Below are 22,139 nucleotides of genomic sequence, written 5' to 3'. Positions count from 1 at the left end.
ATAAACGTATTTGTGAGTCTTTAGAAGTAAATGAGTTATATAGAAATTATCAAATATCTATTATCAAGGTCAGGCATATCGATCATAAAACTTTGAAGTCAGATTTGTGTACTTATACATGTTGTAATCAAAAATCAACCGATCCAAAGGCTGGATTTCATGTTTCGAACAAGAATCTAAAGGTATGAACACTGATTCAAGTTTAATTAAAAAATCAAAAGCTCAAACACATCAAACGAATGAGTAACAACTGTCATATTCCTGACTTAGTATAGGCATTTTTTGTCTGTAGCCAATGGTCGATTAAACCAGGTTTTATAGTTGATAAACCTCTACCTTGTATACCAGTCGAATACAATTTATTTATATTGAAAACGATTTTTAAACAAAAACAAAGGGGCATAATAGCTAAAATATCAATATTTGGGGTGCAGCAGCCAACGTAGTGTTATTATCTTAATCTTTATCACTAAAACAACAAGCAAATATGTCATCAAAGAGAAACAAAAATGAATTTTAAAGAGGCACATTAGTAAAAACGAAAGACAAAGATACAAGAATTTTCCTTGGAACACCACAACAATGACGGGGCTAAACAGTAAAAGTAATAATTTACAAATACAAAAAGAGAATACTTTAACACGTTATTAAGATGAAAAACAACGTCAGGACCTAGAATCTATAAGTAGAGACCACCGTGTATTATTTGTGAAGTTGATACAGAATATTTGTCAACAAGGTCTTGCTATTTTCTGGTGAACTTATTTTTAGAAAAAGGACGAGACTTTCTCTGATATACCTTTGCTACTCAGACACTAGTGACGTTTTACTAAGTATGAGTAGCAGCTGCATGCTCTTGGATACTGAATGAGTTGGGAAATGTATATCCCAAATGCAGCTGAAGTTGGTATATTGCAACTATGGTGGAGGAAATGTATTATTTCAAATTAAACTCGTTTCATTTGTCAGAGATTCTGGTACTGAGATGACCGCTTATGTCAAATTCGAGGTATAAGTCTAAAAATGTTTCTAGTTTCTAGTTCTGGAGTTATGTTAATGGGACATAATCAGAAAAGTTTGGATTGATAATGGAAAGAACATCATCAATATATCTGAAAGAGAAATTAAATGATCTGGTAACTTTGATCCTCTTGTTTTTGACAAGTGTCTGGAGAAACTCCGACTCAAATGAAAAAAGGAAGAAGAATCAATCGGTAAGGCGTAAAATACTGAAGAATGATAGAAGAGATGATGATTTGAAATACTCAAGATTCTTTAGTAAATGTACAAAACTAAGCAAACCTGTCGAAGTAATGGAAATGTTTACAATTTTGATTTTGGCATTTGTAAAGGGATTTTTTTTCCGTTTTGAATTTGACTTGAAGTTTATTTTTGTTGTTATTTTACTTTGGCACAACTTTTTTGCAATTTTGGATCCTCAATGCTCTTCAACTTTGTACTAGTTTGGGTTTATAAATATTTTTGATTTGAGCGTCACTGATGAGTCTTATGTAGACGAAACGCGCGTCTGGCGTACTAAATCATAATCCTGGTACCTTTGATAACTATTTACACCACTGGTTCGATGACACTGCTGGTGGACGTTTCGTCCCCGAGGGTATCACCAGCCCAGTAGTCAACACTTCGGTGTTGACATGAATATCAATAATGTGGTCATTTTTATAAATTTCCCGTATACAAAACTTTGAACTTTTTGAAAAACTAAGGATTTTCTTATCCCAGGCATAGATTACCTTAGCCGTATTTGGCACAACTTTTTAGAATTTTGGATCCTCAATGCTCTTCAACTTTGTACTAGTTTGGGTTTATAAATATTTTTGATTTGAGCGTCACTGATGAGTCTTATGTAGACGAAACGCGCGTCTGGCGTACTAAATTATAATCCTGGTACCTTTGATAACTATTTACACCACTAGGTCGATGCCACTGCTGGTGGACGTTTCGTCCCCGAGGGTATCACCAGCCCAGTAGTCAACACTTCGGTGTTGACATGAATATCAATAATGTGGTCATTTTTATAAATTTTCCGTATAAAAAACTTTGAACTTTTTGAAAAACTAAGGATTTTCTAATCCCAGGCATAGATTACCTTAGCCGTATTTGGCACAACTTTTTGGAATTTTGGATCCTCAATGCTCTTCAACTTTGTACTAGTTTGGGTTTATAAATATTTTTGATTTGAGCGTCACTGATGAGTCTTATGTAGACGAAACGCGCGTCTGGCGTACTAAATTATAATCCTGGTACCTTTGATAACTATTTACACCACTGGGTCGATGACACTGCTGGTGGACGTTTCGTCCCCGAGGGTATCACCAGTCCAGTAGTCAACACTTCGGTGTTGACATGAATATCAATAATGTGGTCATTTTTATAAATTTCCCGTATACAAAACTTTGAACTTTTTGAAAAACTAAGGATTTTCTTATCCCAGGCATAGATTACCTTAGCCGTATTTGGCACAACTTTTTAGAATTTTGGATCCTCAATGCTCTTCAACTTTGTACTAGTTTGGGTTTATAAATATTTTTGATTTGAGCGTCACTGATGAGTCTTATGTAGACGAAACGGGCGTCTGGCGTACTAAATTATAATCCTGGTACCTTTGATAACTATTTACACCACTTGGTCGATGCCACTGCTGGTGGACGTTTCGTCCCCGAGGGTATCACCAGCCCAGTAGTCAACACTTCGGTGTTGACATGAATATCAATAATGTGGTCATTTTTATAAATATCCCGTATAAAAAACTTTGAACTTTTTGAAAAACAAAGGATTTTCTTATCCCAGGCATAGATTACCTTAGCCGTATTTGGCACAACTTTTTGGAATTTTGGATCCTCAATGCTCTTCAACTTTGTACTAGTTTGGGTTTATAAATATTTTTGATTTAGGCGTCACTGATGAACGCACTTTTCTTGCCTCTTGTTATATTTGTTTTAAAATCCAATGGTCAGGGAACAAAAAGAGATATCAACAGCAAGTGTAATGTCACAGCTAAAATTGTTAATCACTGAACCATTACGTTCAATTATTTTAAAGTATGATGTTGAAAAGCAGATTTGTTGTTATCTTCGAAGAGTAAATTGTTTATATATGTTTATCAACAATTTTATAATATGATTACATGTGGTTAAGCAGATGCTGCAAATGAGAAAGTTCAATATGCTTTACACGTTTAAGAATTAGAAACCCTTTATATCTTATCTAATACATTATAATAGGTTTAGGTTTTCACCAGATTGCATGTACTTACAACATTACTTTTTAGGACGAAAAAAATAGTACAAGATATACAAATCGTTTCTTAAATTATGCTAAAGTCAACGCTAAAGGATAAGATGAAAAGTTAACATAATTAAAAGTAACTCGATTCTTTTCAGCCCTTATTCAATTCAAACTACCCTTATTTTTCAATTCCAGACAAACAGTCCAGTTTTTGGAAGCCGATTTTGTTTTTTGGGGCACTTTTTTCTAAATTAAATATTCTAACATTGAAATTAAAAATGCGGACTCTTATGAATATAGAAGGCTAAAACGTTGTTTTTCCTTTGAGCTGAATTGTATTTTTAAAATATAGCATACATACTGATTTGCGTATATATGCGGATATATAATTCGTCATAACATCAACACAAAAATGTTAGATCTGTTAATTTTCTTTAGCAAATTTTTTTGTTCTTCTTCTCTCGCCGAAATTCGAACTCATGCTACTGAAATATCGTGTCACCAAATCGCCTTGCACTATGCCCGACGCGCTAAACCACTCAACCACCTAGGTTCTACAATAATAAAGCTTTCGGTGACCGGAAGTTACCTTTCATCGTCAGTTTTAATCTAGCGTCGTAACACAGTACATGATATATAAGGAATGAAGATGTAATTGCTACAAATCAGCTGAGTTTTCTATTGTAATGTAAGATGCAGTCATATTTTATATGGGCTGATGTTTAGACGAATTATATACACAGAATGTATTTTCAGCCTTGTATCACCATCACCGATGGATAAAATATGTTATAGAGTCGTCACTGATTCAGACGTACTTATAATATTAATATTTCTGTGATTGCATCTTACATTAATCTGTGGGATCCTTTACAATATATAATTCAACTGATCTGTAACAACTCATCTAGAGCGATGAACACAGTGCAGGCAGTGTTGTCTCAATATCCCAATAGCTTGAGTTCGAATCAAAGCGATAGAAGAAGAAAAACAAAGATTAGCTCCCGCAAATTTGCAGAATAAACATTGTTTTGTTGATATTTAGAGTAGTGATGAATATAGAATGTGTTTTAGCCGTGTATCACCTTCACTGGTCAGCCATTAGATGAATCTGTCGTAGAGTTGTCACTTAAATAGAAGTTAACGTAACGGTAATCCATCAAAAGTTATTAGTTCAGTCGAGCTGAGAGGTCTAAAGCTATGGACACAGTACAAGCGGTGTTATCTCGATATCCAAAAAGCATGAGTTCGAGTCCTGGCGAGGGATGAACAAAAACTTGCTTCCGAATATTTGCAGATTTAACATTATTGTGCTGTTATTTAGAGTAGTTATATATTTTTGTACATATCGTTACTATTGTTAATAATATGCCATATGTTTATACTATACTTGAATACATTGTTAAGACTAAACGTTAGTAAAGAATATTGAATGAGAAATTGCCAGAAAGTAAGAACAAACAATAGTGAGATGATTACGATTTTTAATTGATTATTAAAATATGGCATGACACTAATGAATTGAATTCAAACCGATTTGTGTGTTAAGTAAGAATTGAAAATTTCATGCATTTATATTCCATATATGTCACACGACGAAAAGAGGCGTGTCGTTTCAGGTTTCCACCTTGTAAACAGTAAGTGGTAATCAATCCCATGTTTTGACACTATGCAGCTGGCTAATTTGCAAACAGTTTTGCAAAAGGAGAAAATATACCTTGAAATACATGTTATATGAGAAGGAAACCCTACCAGACAGAAACCGAGTCGCGCTTGACTACTAGCATTGGGATGTTATAGGAATTAAAGTTGTTTCATTTATGTTTAATTTCAATTTTGATTGTTTTTGATATGTTGATGCATTGTTATTGATTAATGCATAATTTTGCATATTATAAACATTTTTGGAGTCTAATGCCAATTTAAACACCTTTAAGCTGTTGAAAAACAGTGTTCATTTTGCAAGCTGCTTGGGATATTTCAATGGCCAATAGATTTAAGCACATGGTGATTCGCAGACTATTTCAAGTACACTATGTTTTGGGTTTTTTAAATTAAATGCAGTTTTTTTGTGAAGTTTTTTTTCCCGACTCTTCAACTTTGTATTTGTTTGGCTTTATAAATATTTTGATATGAGCGTCACTGATGAGTCTTATGTAGACGAAACTATTTGGGGATTGGGTATTTATGTTGCAATACTTAAACAAATTACTAATTGTGCCTATTTGGAACTTTGTCCATAGCTATAAGAGATCATTGAATAAAATATAACTTCTCGTTTAAAAAAAAAATCTGAATGAGAAGGGAATTTCCAATTCTGTGTAAATCTGACAAGTTAATTTGCAGTTGAAATTTCGGTCCCAAACTAAGAATCAACACTGTCGATAAGTGACTTATTACATAACTAAATCTCGTTTTATCTGAAATCGTAAATTTAATTATAATGCGTTGTGATTAAAGTTAAATTTGTATGGTCTATTTTCAGAATACGTGAGGCCTATTTCATATATGAACAATGGATAATCTAAAACCCACAAGGGACCTATATATATCTAGTAGAGTATAATTGCTTCAGATGATTTGTGTGGTTTCAGATAACGGGTGTATACTTTTCATGGTTTGCATGAACATGGTCATGTTATGATCATACTTAATTATGAAGTTAACTGGTATAAATGACTTGTCAATACTCGCTTAAATATGGGTTCTTAAGTGAAAAAAAAACATATTCAATATATTTGCACATGAAATTAATGAGGTCATGTAATACCTACGTAAGTTTTGTATACATAAAAATCATATGAATACCATTAAAAGTGAGTGAGAAGAATCAGTACACATTGGAATTCCAAATTATACACTAAATATGTTGTAGTTAAACTCCTCATAGATACCAAGACGAAATTTTGTATATACGCCAGTCGCGCGTTTCGTCTAAAAAAAAGACTCATCAGTGACGCTCGAATCCAAAAAAGTTAAAAAGGCCAAAATAAAGAACGATATTGAAGAGCATTTAGGACCAAAATTTCTAAAAGTTATGCCAAATACAGCTAAGGTAATCTATGTCTGAGGAGGGTTTGGGATCCCGCTTACATGTTTAACCCCGCGACATTCTGTATGTATGTGACTGTCCCAAATTCAGGAGCCTATAATTCAATGGTTGTCGTTTGTTTATGTGTCACATATTTGTTTTTCGTTAATTTTTTGTACATAAATTAGACCGGTAGTTTTCCCGTTTGAATTGTTTTACATTGTTATTTCGGGGCCTTTTATAGCTGACTTTGCGGTATGGGCTTTGCTCATTGTTGAAGGCCGTACTGTGACCTTTAGTTGTTAGTTCCTGTGTCATTTTGTCTCTTGTGGAGAGTTGTCTCATTGACAATCATACCACATCTTCTTTTTTATATACACATGATGTCAATAATTTCTGCAATTTTTAGGAAAAAGTGTTCGATAGTTTCGTCAGCGAAAAGTGTATAATTACATTGAGAACTAAAGACAAAGATACACTGACCATAATTAAAAAAGGGAAAGTTGCAACTTCAAAGTCCGCATCTTCGTCAGTGATTTAGTTTTTTTCATATGATAATGGGTTTTTTACAATATGAAAGCCTTGTGTTGATGATAGATATTTGACGATCTCTGTTAAATTGATAAACCATTTGGCTTAAAACTTGGCATACTGTATTGGAATCGGCCCTGAAGATCATTTGTTGCCATCGAGTTTTCTAGTTTGTTGTTTTGTGTGTTTGCCGTCTCATTTATTTTACATAGACACCATCCTTTTACTCATATTAAACATGCAGATGCAGATTAAGATGCAGTTTTAAAAATAACATCTACCAAACACAGCTTTCTTAATTCATTTATTTGAAACTATCCTCAAATGTCGACGGTACATTTTGGTGATCTTTTGTCCAAAATGCTTCTACTGAATTTTCAACTTTTAGTACTCTGAAAGAATAAAATAAACATTAATATAATTTTGCAACGATTGAGAGAGCTTTTAAAGTATATGGGTAAATTTGAATTCATTATCTTTTTATTTTTCTGTTTCAATTTTCCGCTAAAAATGAATGTTTATTTATGTAAGTATAAGGACTTTGTTAGCTAAATTTTCTAATTTTATTAGATATCATGAATTTTTATGACAATATCTAAATATGCTTCATATAGACCAAGCATACCAACAGAAACCAAAAAAAAGATTACTAAAATGTGCCATAGCACAATAACGGGAACAGCGCGTTTGTTGCTGTTTACAAAATGAAAATCATAGTGATAACTTGTAATGGAGTCATTTGTTATTATTGACAATATCGTTGTCCCAACACACTGTTTATCAAGACATCCCAACACACTGTTTATCAAGACATTCCAACACAACATTTTAAAAAAACACAACAGCGTTGCACAATTGAAAAGAATGCGGAATAATATTTAAAAGAAAAAGAAAAATCTAAAGAATATCAAAAAATGAGAAATTTATCATTCTAAAATATGCTTTTACATATTGGAATACATGCTCAGCGTAAAATACGTTAACAATTTAAAAGTTTAGAGAACACGAGACACATCTAAATGTGTTTAAGATAACTTGGTAGATGAATTGAATATATAAACATCTATTCTAGTTTTTAAGACGATAAAAGATGAAGTTAAAATAACTATACTCTATGAGTATTTATCATTTTTGAAGGCCTAACGTTTCCTATAATTAATCACATTATCTTCACTTGAAATTTTAGGGATAATTGTCTCATTTGCAATCATACAACATCTCATTATTTTTAATCTAGATATTACTGAATTATTGATTCATTTGTTAACATTCTGATCAGTTTTCATAGTTAATCAATTTACTACATTTATGAACGTTTCGACATTATAAACCTATTCGATAGATTATATGCATTCATATGCATACCTGTTGCGAACCTTTTATAACAAGATTGCTACTGTATTGTTATATATACCAGTTTAAGACCACTGCACTTAAGTTCCATACACATTTCATTTAAATGATAAAGTTAATAAGACCTACTGTTTCATTGATGACATTTTTGCTTGAAATCATCCCGAATTCTTCTCAAATTGCAAAAACTTTTTTAGGAAACTCGCTTAAAAATTCAATAATTACAGCAGTAATTCTCTCTTAATTTTCTACATTTGAATATGTTTGTTTAATACGGCAAAATCTAAAACTAAAAGAGATAACACACTATATTCGTTCCCTATTGTTAATTTTGGTATTTTTTGGACGGTGATAATCTTTTAATGTGAGGTAACACCATAGTCATTGTCCCAGAGAATATAAACATGTTTGACCCCTCCACATTCTTAAAGAGTCTGTTCATAGTCAAAAGCTAAATATTTAATGGTTGTCACCTGTTGCTGTCTTTTATATCTATTTTCGTTAAATGTTTTGTCATAACTCAGGCTGATGGTTTTCTAGTTTGAATTGTTACACATTTTTATGATGCCGGGGTATTCCATAGCTGACCTTACTGTATGGTTTCTCAATATTAAGGTTTATTTAGTATCGATTACGTCGACTGTTTTTTTAGACGCAGGTAAATATACATTTCCTTATCTTATATTATTACTTACCACGACGAATACAACATCCCTTGTAATAACGACAATCGTAGTAGTTTTTGTAATCATAAAAATAGTAGCCGTAGTTATTATAAAAATAGTATTGTTTAGGACATCCGTATTTAGTGGTGCAGTAAGGCTTCATTTGTCCGTCTGGGTAACCTATCAGACAAAATAAAATTGTAAAAAATTACTGTTTAATATTCACAAAAAAAAAATCATTTCTTAAACCTTTAGTACAAAATATGAATTATGAGATACATGGGATGGATAAATAAAATCAAAACATACATATGTTTATTCACATTTGTACAAATGTTTGATCAAATAGATAAAACAGTCTCGTCATTGACAAACAAACAACAAACAAATATTTTATTTGCCAATCACGGCGCCCAAAACTAGCAGAATATTTAAAATACAATTTTCAAACACATAATAAAGTATAGGTTAAACAAAGTAAATAATATGATTGATTTTGATTTAATTGTTTAATATTAAATATCAAAGTAAACGAAGTAAGCAATTTATAATAATACAAATATATAATATGACCCTTCGTCTGTAATCTAGACCTTTTATTGGACAGCACACCTCATAATATACTAATAATTTATTAATTATAAAAGAAAACAACTAATGTATATGCATATATGATCATACATATCATTCTATATATCTTATATAGAGAAATCTAATTTAATATTGTATTCCTGTTTATATTTAAAACCACTAATAATTGACAAGTTACTATCAAAATGTTTTTATCTTCATTTCCCATTAGCCAAATAAAAAGAGATTTGTTATCAAGTTTTGAAATATTTTTATTTCTAATAAATATTTTGCATAGAAATGCATTTCTAACATTATCCAAAGTTTGACATGTTAAAAGAAAATGCATATCATCTTCTATTTCCTCTTTACAGAGTTTGCATATTCAATTTTCTAGTTTAATATTAAAGTAACGACCTTTATTCAAGTTTGTGAGCTCCAATTCTAAATCTTTCAAAACACCTTTAAATATATTGTAATTTCGATAAGTATAGCTCAAAATTAAAATTTGGTTTGAATAATCAATAAGTTAATAGTTCATAGATATCAGGACGCCTGTTTCGTCCTGAAAGGAATTATCAGTGACCTAAATTGATCCACACTACGTTTTCTACTTGATGTAATTATTTCGCTAATTCGTTTAAATTTATATTTTCAAGGTTCACAGTTTTTATCACTTTGAAATGAGAGAAAGGACATTTTGGTTATGAAATTAATCACGTTCGACGTCGGACACGTTTTAATTGATATTGTATCAAGCATCTGTTTTTTTTTACTTCAAGTAACATGCTCTTCTGCAGTATTTATAATAGGTATTGCTATTATTAAACAGTTGATGTATAGAAATGTGTATACTAACGCGGAAGGCAGCATCCGGCATGAGATTTGCAATTATACTTGTATACTTCCGCCTTATCGCCATATCTACAATACCCACTGTTGTCATAATAATCATATCCTGTTTGACAATCCGTATTAGTGCAATATCCATTTCCATAGTCAGTATCTTTAGAAGTAACTACAAGAAATAATTCAAGACATGTTTAAATAATATATGAAATGAAAATAAATTTCATAAGAAAAACGATGTTCATCCTTCCCACAAACCTCAGTTGTGCAATAATTACACTAACTTTGAAATTTGCAAATGTTTGTATTGCTTCTTATCTTGAGAAAAACAAATGAGTCTCCTGGACAACCATATGAGTCCTTCTTGTCATAAGATACCCTTTGCAGCTACTAAACTTACCAACATCCTACCTGTGCGAAGCATTCCGATTGACAATCGTCACTGATAAGATCTAGCAAATACTATGATTATGACCAGGGTTTCCCCTGGGTCAATTATTTTTTTCGCCACCTTTTTCGCCAAAAACAATACATTTTTCGCCACTTTATTATTTTTTTCGCCAAGTAACATATTTATATTTTTCGTTTAAAATTTACCTTTTTTTCTACCCCCCTTCCCTTAAATAAGATGATTTTGCCCCATTGTGTCTATGATTATTCTCTCAAACTTATTTTAGAGTCTACATTTTAATGAATAAAAACTAAACATTTACTTTAAAACAGCATACATTTTTTTTAACTTAGTAAAAGGGAAAAATATTCATTGTATTTTAAACAACTTTTCTAAATGAGGGGGCCACTATACTTTTAATAATAAAGAAGATATAAGTCCTGGAATATAACACAATTAATGGACATATTTTTATCATATAATACCAGTATAGTTCGTAGTAGGGAAAGTTTTTTTTAAAGAAAAATACTGATGTGCCCTTTTGTTCTAAGAAGTGTTTTTACAACAAAACAAAAACCTGTATCACATGAAATTGATCCCTCATTTCATGTTTAGTCATTACATTGAAGGGTTACTCTCATTCGAGGGGTTGTTCTTAACCTTTTGGATAGATTTCTTCATAACGACAGTTTACTTTTCTTGACCATCGTAAATGAAAAAGTTGAGACGTAAAACTATGCTTGAAACACGTACGTGTGTCACTAAAACGACTTTAAAGCAGTCTCCCTAATCAATAACCTATATTAAAGTCAACGGATAATTTAAGTTTTAAATCAGAGATTTTTCTTGCTTTTGAACATTTTTCGTCACAACAGCTTTCTTTTCTAAACTATCTTTAACAGGAGAGGAAACGTCAAAAGTTTGCTTCAAACACGTGCGTCGCTAAGTGGTAAATAAATTATGTATGTGACATTTAGCGGAAGCTATTTAACCATATCATTTTGTCATACAATTCAATCAACACCTTTATTAATTAGTCCTTTGTTGTCGATAGGTATAAAATGCAATCAGCTGATTATTGATTTTCTGTACAAATCTTAATGAGGTCAAGGTGAATTCCGAGTATTTTCTGATCGGGTAAAGTCCGAGAAACTCGAAAAAAAAGTAAATAAACAAGATGGAGGAAAATAAATCGTTATATATATTTCTGTCGCCAAATTCTTTCGCCAATGACAAATTTTAATCGCCACAATTATTATTTTTTCGCAAATTGCGAAAATGGCGACCGCCAGCGGAAACCCTGATTATGACAAATATATAATTATGACAAAAATATGCGTATATCAAACAAGAAGAGAGAAGACCCATCGAAACGACATCTGATAAACAAATTTAATAATACTTTTAGATATTTGGATGATATTTTGGCTCTCAATAATGACGACTTCAGTATGTATATTAATGAAATTTATCCTGTTGAACTTACTTTAAATAAAGCTAATACTAACAATGACCACTGCCCTTTTCTCGATCTTGATATCTATATCACTAATGGAAAGCTGAATACTAAAATTTATGATAAAAGGGATGATTTTTCATTTCCTATCGTTAATTATCCATTTTTAGATGGTGACGTTCCCTTGTCACCATCTTACGGTGTTTATATATCTCAACTTGTACGATTCGCTCGTGTATGTAACAATGTTTTAGATTTTAACGAGAGAAATTTATGTATTACTGAAAAATTATTACACCAGGGTTTTCGATATCACAAACTAGTCAAAACATTTACTAAATTTTATCATCGGTATAAAGACATCATTCGTAAATATAGCTCAACATGCAGACTTCTAATACGTTCAGGTATTTCACATCCAATTTTTTATGGTAATATTCTTTATAAAGCACAAAGGTGTCAGTATTCACCTCAGAAACTTACAAAACCTTTGAATAGACTTATTAAGAAGGGATATAATTACGATACTGTTGTCAAGTCATTAAAGATTGCATATTTTGGCGTTAATATTGAGTCACTGATAAGGTCTTTGCATCGGAACTAAACACATTTATTAAAAAAAAAGTTGTTGGCATGACACGGGTTATGTTCTTCTCATGTATGTTATGATGGTATGATACTAAACCCCTAACGGGAAGGATTGTGCCTGATGTTCATATGATGAAATCATAATCTTTCAGTCAGTTTAATTGAAGTCTGGAGCTGGCATGTCAGTTAACTGCTAGTAGTCTGTTGTTATTTATGTATTATTGTCATTTTGTTTATTTTCTTTGGTTACATCTTCTGACATCAGACTCGGATTTCTCTTGAACTGAATTTTAATGTGCGTATTGTTATGCGTTTACTTTACTACATTGGTTAGAGGTATAGGGGGAGGGTTGAGATCTCACAAACATGTTTAACCCCGCCGCATTTTTGCGCCTGTCCCAAGTCAGGAGCCTCTGGCCTTTGTTAGTCTTGTATTATTTTAATTTTAGTTTCTTGTGTACAATTTGGAAATTAGTATGGCGTTCATTATCACTGGACTAGTATATATTTGTTTAGGGGCCAGCTGAAGGACGCCTCCGGGTGCGGGAATTTCTCGCTACATTGAAGACCTGTTGCTGACCCTCTGCTGTTGTTTTTTATTTGGTCGGGTTGTTGTCTTTTTGACACATTCCCCATTTCCATTCTCAATTTTATAGTATTTATCCACACACAAAAACAGACTAATGGCATACCAAGTCTTATAAACACATAGGAAACTGAACATTTAAAAGGAATGCGAATAATACCTGACGGCCATTCAGACTGTTAAGCCAAAACTAACATGCCAACGCCATGGATAAAAAGAAAAAGACCAAAAGACAAATGATAGAATATATAAATAAAATATTGTGATTGACATCAGCGTTTCTAAAAGAACAAGCAATTTCTGCATAAATATTTGGGAACCACAAAAGTGAAAGTTATACAAATAATAATTCTTTATCCATGGCACGCCATAACAATCCTTTTCTAAATTCGTTTTTGCTAAGTAACAATCAATTGGTTGTTGATTAGCGATACATATTCCAAAACAACAATGGACACCTTACATGAATATTGTCTTATATCCGTTTCGTTTCTACAGCATATTTAATGAACATCCACCTCTGTCATACATTGAACATCACTTTTCAGATATATTTAGGATTTCGAGTTGATTTTGTCTGTGTTCTTCTGAAGGACGACACTAGTGTACATAGACATTTTTGTGTATTACAAACTACAGACGACTTCAAATATTGCAATACTATTGCACGAGAAAAAGAAACCTTATTGTGTGCGATCTAATAAATAAAATCACCAATAATATCAAAATCCAAAAATTCAAAACGAAAAGCTCCTAATCAAATGCTCAAACACCAAACAAAGGGATAACAACTGTCATATCCCTGACTCGGTACATGCATCTTATTATGCAGAAAATGATGGTTTGAACCTGGTTTCATGGCTAGACAAATAATTGAAACCAATAAATTATTTAGAACTGCAGATTCCCGTTTCGTGAGTGTCGGTAGCTCAACATTCACTCATTAGATCATATTATGTTATTGTTAAAGATACATTTCGAAGAGGTTACGGGGAGAAGTTGGAAGGCGCAAAAAAATATTTTTACCTTGTGTATATCAACACTTCCTAATACTAATTATGAGTACAGTACATTTCGATAGTAATTCTTTGGACTCTGCTTTTTAGTTTTTCATTCTATTTTTGTTACTTGTTCTGATGTTTGATAACATTAATCCATCAGTAATATTGAGCATTTGAAGCAGATTTACATGCACTTCTATTTCACGCAAGGGAAAAGCTGTTGTTGACTATTTTTGTGTTCCGCATGACTCTCTCAGTAATTATGATAACTTTAAAGTGCTCCCAATACAGAGTATTGTGGACATGCATAAACTTCAACCTTTGATTGGCGAAAGGTCAAAACTACCGGACCATTCAGTGATTACATGTCATCTTAAACTTATGATTACGGATTTGATAGACGAAGCGCAACCGATTGATCCGTTATTTAACCGTACTCGTTATAGACTAGACAGGATACCAGGCGATTTTATGTCAAGTGAACTGAGACGGCTAGCAATAGTCAATATTATTGATCAGATAGAGCGAATTAGAGAGACACAAGAAAATATTGACATGATATACAGTGATTTGTGCAACGTGATTGTCGCTGAAATGGACGAAAAAATACCGAAAGCAATTTCAAGCTCATCAAAAAAACGCTTTAGACATACAAAACCGTACTGGAACGATACATTAGCTACAGCATGGAATAAAATGCATACGAAGGAGAAAGAATTTCTGAAGTGTACTGGTAATAGATATACAAAAACGGCAATAAGAAAAGATTACGTTGATACACGAGACAAATTTGATAAATTGTTAAGAAAAGCGGAACGTGAATATAGAAGTGCGAAAGCTTCGGACTTTGAATCGATATCTGTAAATAATCCGAACGAGTTTTGGGAGAAAATAAGTAGGCTTGGACCTAAAAGGGATACATCTATTCCAATGGAAATTATTGACGATAACGGGAACTCTGTACGAAAAGAAGCTGATATTCTAGAAAAGTGGCGAACTGATTTTTTCAACTTATATCATGGTGGAAATAGTGAACAGTTTGACAGCGATCATTATAATCGAACAAAAGTGCATAAAATCTTATTAGAGCAAAATATGAATGACCCTTTATATGAACCAAATGCATTCATTAACGGTAACATTACACGTGAAGAGACCAGTGACATAGTGATGCGCGCTAAGAACAAATCTGCCTGTGGTCATGATCAAATACCATATATTGTTTTGAAGAATCCCGTAATAATAGATGCCTTGCATAATCTTTTTCAGTGGATTTTCGATACTAGTACTATTCCGTCGATCTGGCGAAAGTCGATTATTTGTCCTATTTTGAAAGACTATAATACGGACGCTAGAGATCCTATGAATTATCGAGGTGTTAGTTTGTTATCATGTACCAGTAAATTATACAGCGCTTTAGTTAATAAGAGAATTACGAACTATTTAGAGAACAACAACAAATTAGTTGACGAGCAAAACGGATTTAGGAGAAACCGCTCTTGTGAGGACCATATTTTTACATTGAATAGTGCAATTCGAAACAACGATAAACTTTATGTGGCATTCATTGACCTAAAAAAATGCTTCGATTTTGTTGACAGAGAAATGATGCTTTATAAACTGTTAGTTAATAATATAGATGGTAAAATTTACAACTCTATAAAGAGCATTTACAACAGTTCCGAATCTTGTGTTAAACTGAATGGAAAGTTAACTGACTGGTTTCCCTGTACAACTGGTGTAAAACAAGGAGACAATTTATCGCCTACATTATTCTCAATTTTCATAAATGACCTAATAGCTGAACTGAATGAATTGAATATTGGCATTGACATCTCAGACAGGAAATTATCGGCGTTACTTTATGCAGACGATATAGCTTTATTGGCTAAAAGCGAAGACGATCTACAACTATTGTTAAATAAGCTTGGGGACTGGTGTAAACGCTGGAGAATCTTAATCAACACCAATAAATCTAAATGTGTTCACTTCAGAAAATCAAAATGTAAGCAGACTGATTACAATTTCATGATCGGAAGAAATAAACTTGAAGTTGTTGACCAATACAAATACTTGGGTGTTATATTTACATTTAACGGAAATTTTACCACAACCGCCGAAGCACTGTCAAAAGGGGCTGGTAGAGCACTTGGAAAAATAATTTCTAACATTCATTCATTTAAAGAGATTGGAATAAAGTCATTTGAAAAGCTATTTTACTCGTGTGTTGTGCCTATACTAGACTATGCATCCGGAGTTTGGGGGAACCGAAAGTTTCAAGCCATAGAGAACATCCAGAACCGATCTATACGTTACTTTTTAGGAGTTCATCGTTTTGCCCCACTTCTTGGTATTTATGGGGATATCGAATGGATCCCGTGCCACTACAGACATTGGACTAATATTGTGCGTCTCTGGAATAGACTTGTTCAATTTGATGACAATCGCATTACAAAACAAGCCTTCAATCACGACTATGAAAAATGTAGAAATAATTGGTGTTCTGACTTCAAAGACATACTCATGAAACTTGGTATTGTGGACTACTTTGAGCGCAAGGACGTTATAAGTATGACTTTGCTCGAATCCATCTTGAAGGAACACTATAACTGTTTATGGAAAAATGACATTGTGAAAACTCCAAAGTTGAGAACTTATGTGAAACTAAAGACTTATTTTGGAATAGAAACATATGTTAAATTAAATTTGAACAAAACTGAACGATCTTTCCTAACACAGCTGAGATGTGGAATTCTTCCTTTGAGACTAGAGACGGGTAGATATAGCGGCGAGCAACCAAATGAACGCTTATGTAAGTTTTGTAACAGCAATTCCATGGAGGACGAGTGTCACTTTATTCTCCACTGCTCCTTATATAATGACTTGAGAGAATCTACTTTTAATGATATATTTTCTGGCAATGAACTAATAGATATGACAAACGATGAAAAAATTATCTTTTTGATGACAAACTATCCTAGAAAGCTGGCTAAGTATACAGTGAAAGCGTTCCGGCATAGACGTGAAGTGTTATATAATACATGAACAGTTTGATAAACAGTATATTGCAATTCCAGTTGACAGTATTGATTGTATTTGACTGTAATATGAAAATGTAAAAAGGTTACTTCATGGTCAATCTAAAGATTTCCAGTTTCTTTATTATAAATATTAATTTATTATGCATTCAACTTGACATTTACTAAATCGATTTTCTAATAACTTCATTTTTTATATAAGTTTGAATTTTTTTATTATTAATTAATTATGCATTCAACTTGACATTTATTAAAACCGATCTTCTAACAACTTCATTTTTAATTATTTTTTTTATATAAGTTTGAATTTTTCATTATTAATTAATTATTTTGAAATTTAGCTTAATCTTACTTTTCATTAATTTGTTTGAAATCCGTGATAAAAGAATTATGTTTTATTATTTGAAAGTAACTTATAGACCCAATGGGTCGGGTGTATTTTATTGTGTATGTAATATTTTTGTACTTTATTGAAATGTGATTACACATGTCACTATAATAAACATTTACTTACTTACTTACTTACTTACATGCAATATCAATTTTCTTTTTTATAATTGTGTATCTAACTATTTCATTTATATGTGTGGATTCTTAGATATAGGAAATGTGGTATGAGTGCCAATGAGACAACTGTCGATTAAGATTTGTGTATGTTAATGAATATTCTTTAATTTTACTGGAATATTTGCTGATTAATATTTTAAATCAAATTGAAGGAAGATTATTTATAATTTCCAAGAACAAACTAAAGAACTGTTCTCTAACATTTAACACAGACTAAAAATGTATTTTGAAATAAATATGCTAAGCAGGTGTATTCTGAAGTAAAAGATATGTGACTAAACATACTGTGCTTTCAATCAAATTATATATTGAGAAAAAAATCTGTCTTTAATGATACGTTAATAAGGCTTGTGTAAGGTTATTCTTTAATTACAGTTTCTATTATTGCATTGTCACATTTTTGTTAGAAATTATTATAAATTAAGGAATGTATCTCCCTCATGCAAAGCTCTGATTCCTTTCACGGATTTGGCTATACTTTTTGGACCTTTTAGATTATAGCTCTTCATCTTTTATATAAGCTTCGGATTTTAAATATTTTGGGCCACGAGCATCACTGAAGAGACATGTATTGTCGAAATGCGCATCTGGTGCAAGAAAATTGGTACCGTTAATTTTATTACTACCACTGGGTCGATGCCTCTGCTGGTGGACTATTAGTCCCCGAGGGTATCACCAGCCCAGTAGCCAGTACTTCGGTACTGGCATGAACATACTGATTTTTTGTGTTATTAAAATTTGCTATTACAAAATATTAGAAATTATTAAAAATTAAGGAATGTATCTCCCTCATGCAAAGCTCTGATTCCTTTCACGGATTTGGCTTTACTTTTTGGACCTTTTGGATTATAGCTCTTCATCTTTTATATAAGCTTTGGATTTCAAATATTTTGGCCACGAGCATCACTGAAGAGACATGTATTGTCGAAATGCGCATCTGGTGCAAGAAAATTGGTACCGTTAATTTTATTTGGACTGTTTTCTTGCGATGATGAATCCTTATTTTATATCTAGTACAAGTATGCAGATTATGGACGTATACATTCAAAGATCCTGATATAACATGGATTGCCACCAAAATAATAATCATTAGTCGTATTACTTGCATGCAAAATTATGAAACTTTAACAAAATTGGATTTTAAAACAAAAAAATCTAAATATTGAACATTTTTCCCTTGTCAAAGTTTTTTGATTCGTTTATTGAAATCGTTCTCTCTTGTCAAAGACAATAACAATCAAAACCAAGGAGTAAACAAAGACTCACAAAACCAAAGGACATTTACATCAACAGTTATAAATAATAAATAAGAAACAACACGAACTCCACTAAAAACCGGGATTGAAATCGGGTGCTCCGGAAGGGTAAGCATTTCCTACACCGTATACGGCACCCGATGTGTTATTTCTTTGTTCAGTTTGGTAATGATGGAAGGTTATTATGACTGAGGAGGAATATCAGATATGATTTCTGACACACTTTTGTCATAATGGCCAATCAGCTCATGATGGCGACCGTAAATAAAGGCAACAGTAGTATACCGCTGTTCAAACTCATAAATCCATGGACAAAAAACAAAATCGGGGTAATAACTAAAACTGACGGATACGCATAAATATAAGAGGAGAACAACGACACAACACTACAATGTAACTAACACACACAGAAACGGACCAAGCATCAGACAAAATCCCACGAGAATAACAAATATAACATCAAAACCAGATACATGAATTTGGGATAGACAAGTACCGTGACACGTCTTATCGCAATGTCAATTTACACTAAAAAAAAAAGAGAAAACAAACGACGCAACGTTAAATTGTAACACACACAGAGAAACGAACTATAATATAACAATGGCCATATTCCTGACTTGGTACAGGACATTTTTAAAGGAAAAAATGGTGGGTTGAACCTGGTTTTGTGGCATGCCAAACCTCGCACTTTAATGGCAATGTTAAATATAACATAGAAATGACAACATAATATTACAGGACTACAATACAAATAAATAGGAAAACGTATTAGACAAAGAAACACATGATTAATGAATAACAAAAAGCATCAGGTTTAAAATTTAATACGCCAAAAACGCGCCTCGTCCACACAAGAGAGACAAGACTCACTAGTGACGCCCAGATATAAAAGATCGAAAGCGAAAAAAAGTACAAAGTTGTACAGCACTGAAGATCAAAAGTTGAAAAAGGTTGTGTCAAATACGGCTAAGTTTGTATGCTTGGGATAAGAACATCCTAATTATTTAGAACAATTAATGCTATTGCAAACAATAAATTTTATCAAATGAATATAACAGATATACATAATGAAACTGAAGTATTAACTCTTTACATAAAACAAACACGAATACATAATGAATGACCAACACAGAATAGACACACCCGACTCAGTCCAGGCCTCAACGCAGTAAGTTATGAAAATGACGTCACATACGACGGTGAAAAGGCATTAAAAATTACGTCACATACGATGGTGAAAAGGCATTAAAAATTTGAACATATGAAATCTCTGAAACAGCAGAAAAATTACGTCACATATGAAAAACTATATCTCAAAAGTAAGATAGAATTAGGATTGATTAAAGATTAAAATAGAACTAAATACTGATATTGCATTTAAACACAAATTTCTTGAGTGATGACCTTAATTTGATTGATTCATAGCCCTGTCTTAGCAACTTTTGAGAAAGCAGTATTCCTCGTTCAACAAAATCAACGGACTTTGAGCTAGCTCTAGAGAAACGTATCAATTGAGACACATATACTCCATATGCTGGTGCCGCAGGGATGTTGCTACACAGAAATGGAAAGTTGACTATGGGAAAATTAACATCATCGCGTTTGTCATAAATTTGGGTATTCATCCTACCATCAGTAGCCATTTCGAGAAAAAGGTCTAAATATGAAGCAGATTTATCTGTATCGGTAGTATCTTTAATTCCAAGTTCACTTGGATATATTAAATGTAAGTGATCGCTGAATCTATTATTATTATTAAGAGACAGTACATCATCAGTATACCTAAAGGTGAAATTAAAAGACTGGATTGATTTCTTTTCTCCCTTCTGTTCAAGCCCTTGGATAAATTCTGCTTCATAGGAATACAAAAACAAATCTGCTAGTTGATTTGAAGTTAAAAGAAATATTCATATAATACTCCATCACAAACATGAAAAACTACTGGACAAAAAGATAAAGAAAATGGGAAAACAAAAGAACTCTTACCTTTTCCGCAAAGAGCGGCGATCAAAAAGACAGCGAGTATCATCTGGATTGACTTCATCTTGCAATTGGTTGAACTTGCATGTTCATGCCGCTTTATATAGTAAAGAAAGTCGGTTATTTTGACAGATGTGTGACTTATTTTTCTTCATTCGTTCATTGTTAGTATATACCTTGAGTCTAGACACCATATAAATTTTTCAGTATACACATTTCGAAACAGGGTAATATTATATAACATGTATTAGTAATTATATTTTACAAAACATTAAAATAGAATCAATATTTATTATGTAATAAGTCTGCATATAATGTACTTAATAAATTTGTACTTTCTGCACTGATGGAAATATGATAACAAAGAGATAGTACGTGGCATTCTGGTAGGAATCTAAAACCAATGCATCATCTATATGTACTGGGAAAGTTCTTTATTCGTGGATATCAATTTTCGCGTTTTCAGTTAAAGTTACACAGGCCCGTAGCCAGGAATTTCCATGTCACTTTAAGAAAACTGTAAATAAAACAAATTCTATAAATGTAACTTAATTGTAAGATTAATTGTTATCAAAAGCAAGACCATTATGAAATAATGATTTTCCGTATGAGAATCTAAATAAACATTTCATCATCATGATCATAGCATATCATCACCGGAAATCTGACTTTCATAGTTACTTACTTACTTAGTCCTTGTTATGCCTTTTGGCACATAGGGCAAAGACAAGTTGCCGCCACTCCTCTCTGTTTTCTGCTTTTTTCTCAATAGTTCCCCAGGTGTAACCTCTTTCTTTCATCTCTGTTTCTATTGTTCTACGCCATGTTGTTTTTGGTCGTCCTCTCTTCCTTTTTCCCTCTGGTGTCCATCTTAATGCAACTTTGGTCATATCTCCTTGTGGTTTTCTTAGGACATGACCAAGCCATCTCCATCTTTTCTGTAGCAGAGTGGTTTCAATATCTTGGCTTTTTGTTTTCTTATGAAGATCTTCATTTGTTATTTTGTTTGGCCAGTATATCTTCAT

The 22,139-nt window shown here is 32.4% G+C and overlaps 2 protein-coding genes across 2 annotated transcripts; both read right to left on the bottom strand.

Moving 5' to 3' along the window:
* Positions 1-7,098: 7,098 nt before the first annotated feature.
* On the bottom strand, positions 7,099-21,280 carry LOC139511835 (uncharacterized). Its single transcript, XM_071298949.1, has 4 exons — positions 21,121-21,280; positions 10,259-10,417; positions 8,860-9,009; positions 7,099-7,203 (listed from the first exon to the last, which is right to left on the bottom strand). Exons 1-4 carry the CDS (start codon positions 21,176-21,178, stop codon positions 7,196-7,198), a joined length of 375 nt encoding a protein of 124 aa, XP_071155050.1. The 5' UTR covers positions 21,179-21,280; the 3' UTR covers positions 7,099-7,195.
* A 523-nt stretch (positions 21,281-21,803) lies between these two features.
* LOC139510777 (uncharacterized) lies at positions 21,804-22,139 on the bottom strand. Its single transcript, XM_071297308.1, has one exon. It carries the CDS (start codon positions 22,137-22,139, stop codon positions 21,804-21,806), a length of 336 nt encoding a protein of 111 aa, XP_071153409.1.

This window comes from Mytilus edulis, chromosome 2, assembly GCF_963676685.1.
Source record: "Mytilus edulis chromosome 2, xbMytEdul2.2, whole genome shotgun sequence".
In the NCBI taxonomy this organism is placed as follows: domain Eukaryota; kingdom Metazoa; phylum Mollusca; class Bivalvia; order Mytilida; family Mytilidae; genus Mytilus; species Mytilus edulis.
Note: the sequence above shows the minus strand (reverse complement) of the source record. Positions and strands in the feature narration are given on the sequence as shown.

What these genes read in the sequence shown, in the direction of transcription:
- LOC139511835 (XM_071298949.1), bottom strand. Translation starts at nt 21,178, where the DNA reads ATGAAGTCAATCCAGATGATACTCGCTGTCTTTTTGATCGCCGCTCTT. An exon ending in CGCCGCTCTTTGCGGAAAAG is followed by an intron (nt 10,418 to 21,120) that starts GTAAGAGTTCTT and finishes TATTTCTTGTAG; the next exon opens with TTACTTCTAAAGATACTGAC. An exon ending in TGCCGGATGCTGCCTTCCGC is followed by an intron (nt 9,010 to 10,258) that starts GTTAGTATACAC and finishes TTTGTCTGATAG; the next exon opens with GTTACCCAGACGGACAAATG.
- LOC139510777 (XM_071297308.1), bottom strand. Translation starts at nt 22,139, where the DNA reads ATGAAGATATACTGGCCAAACAAAATAACAAATGAAGATCTTCATAAG.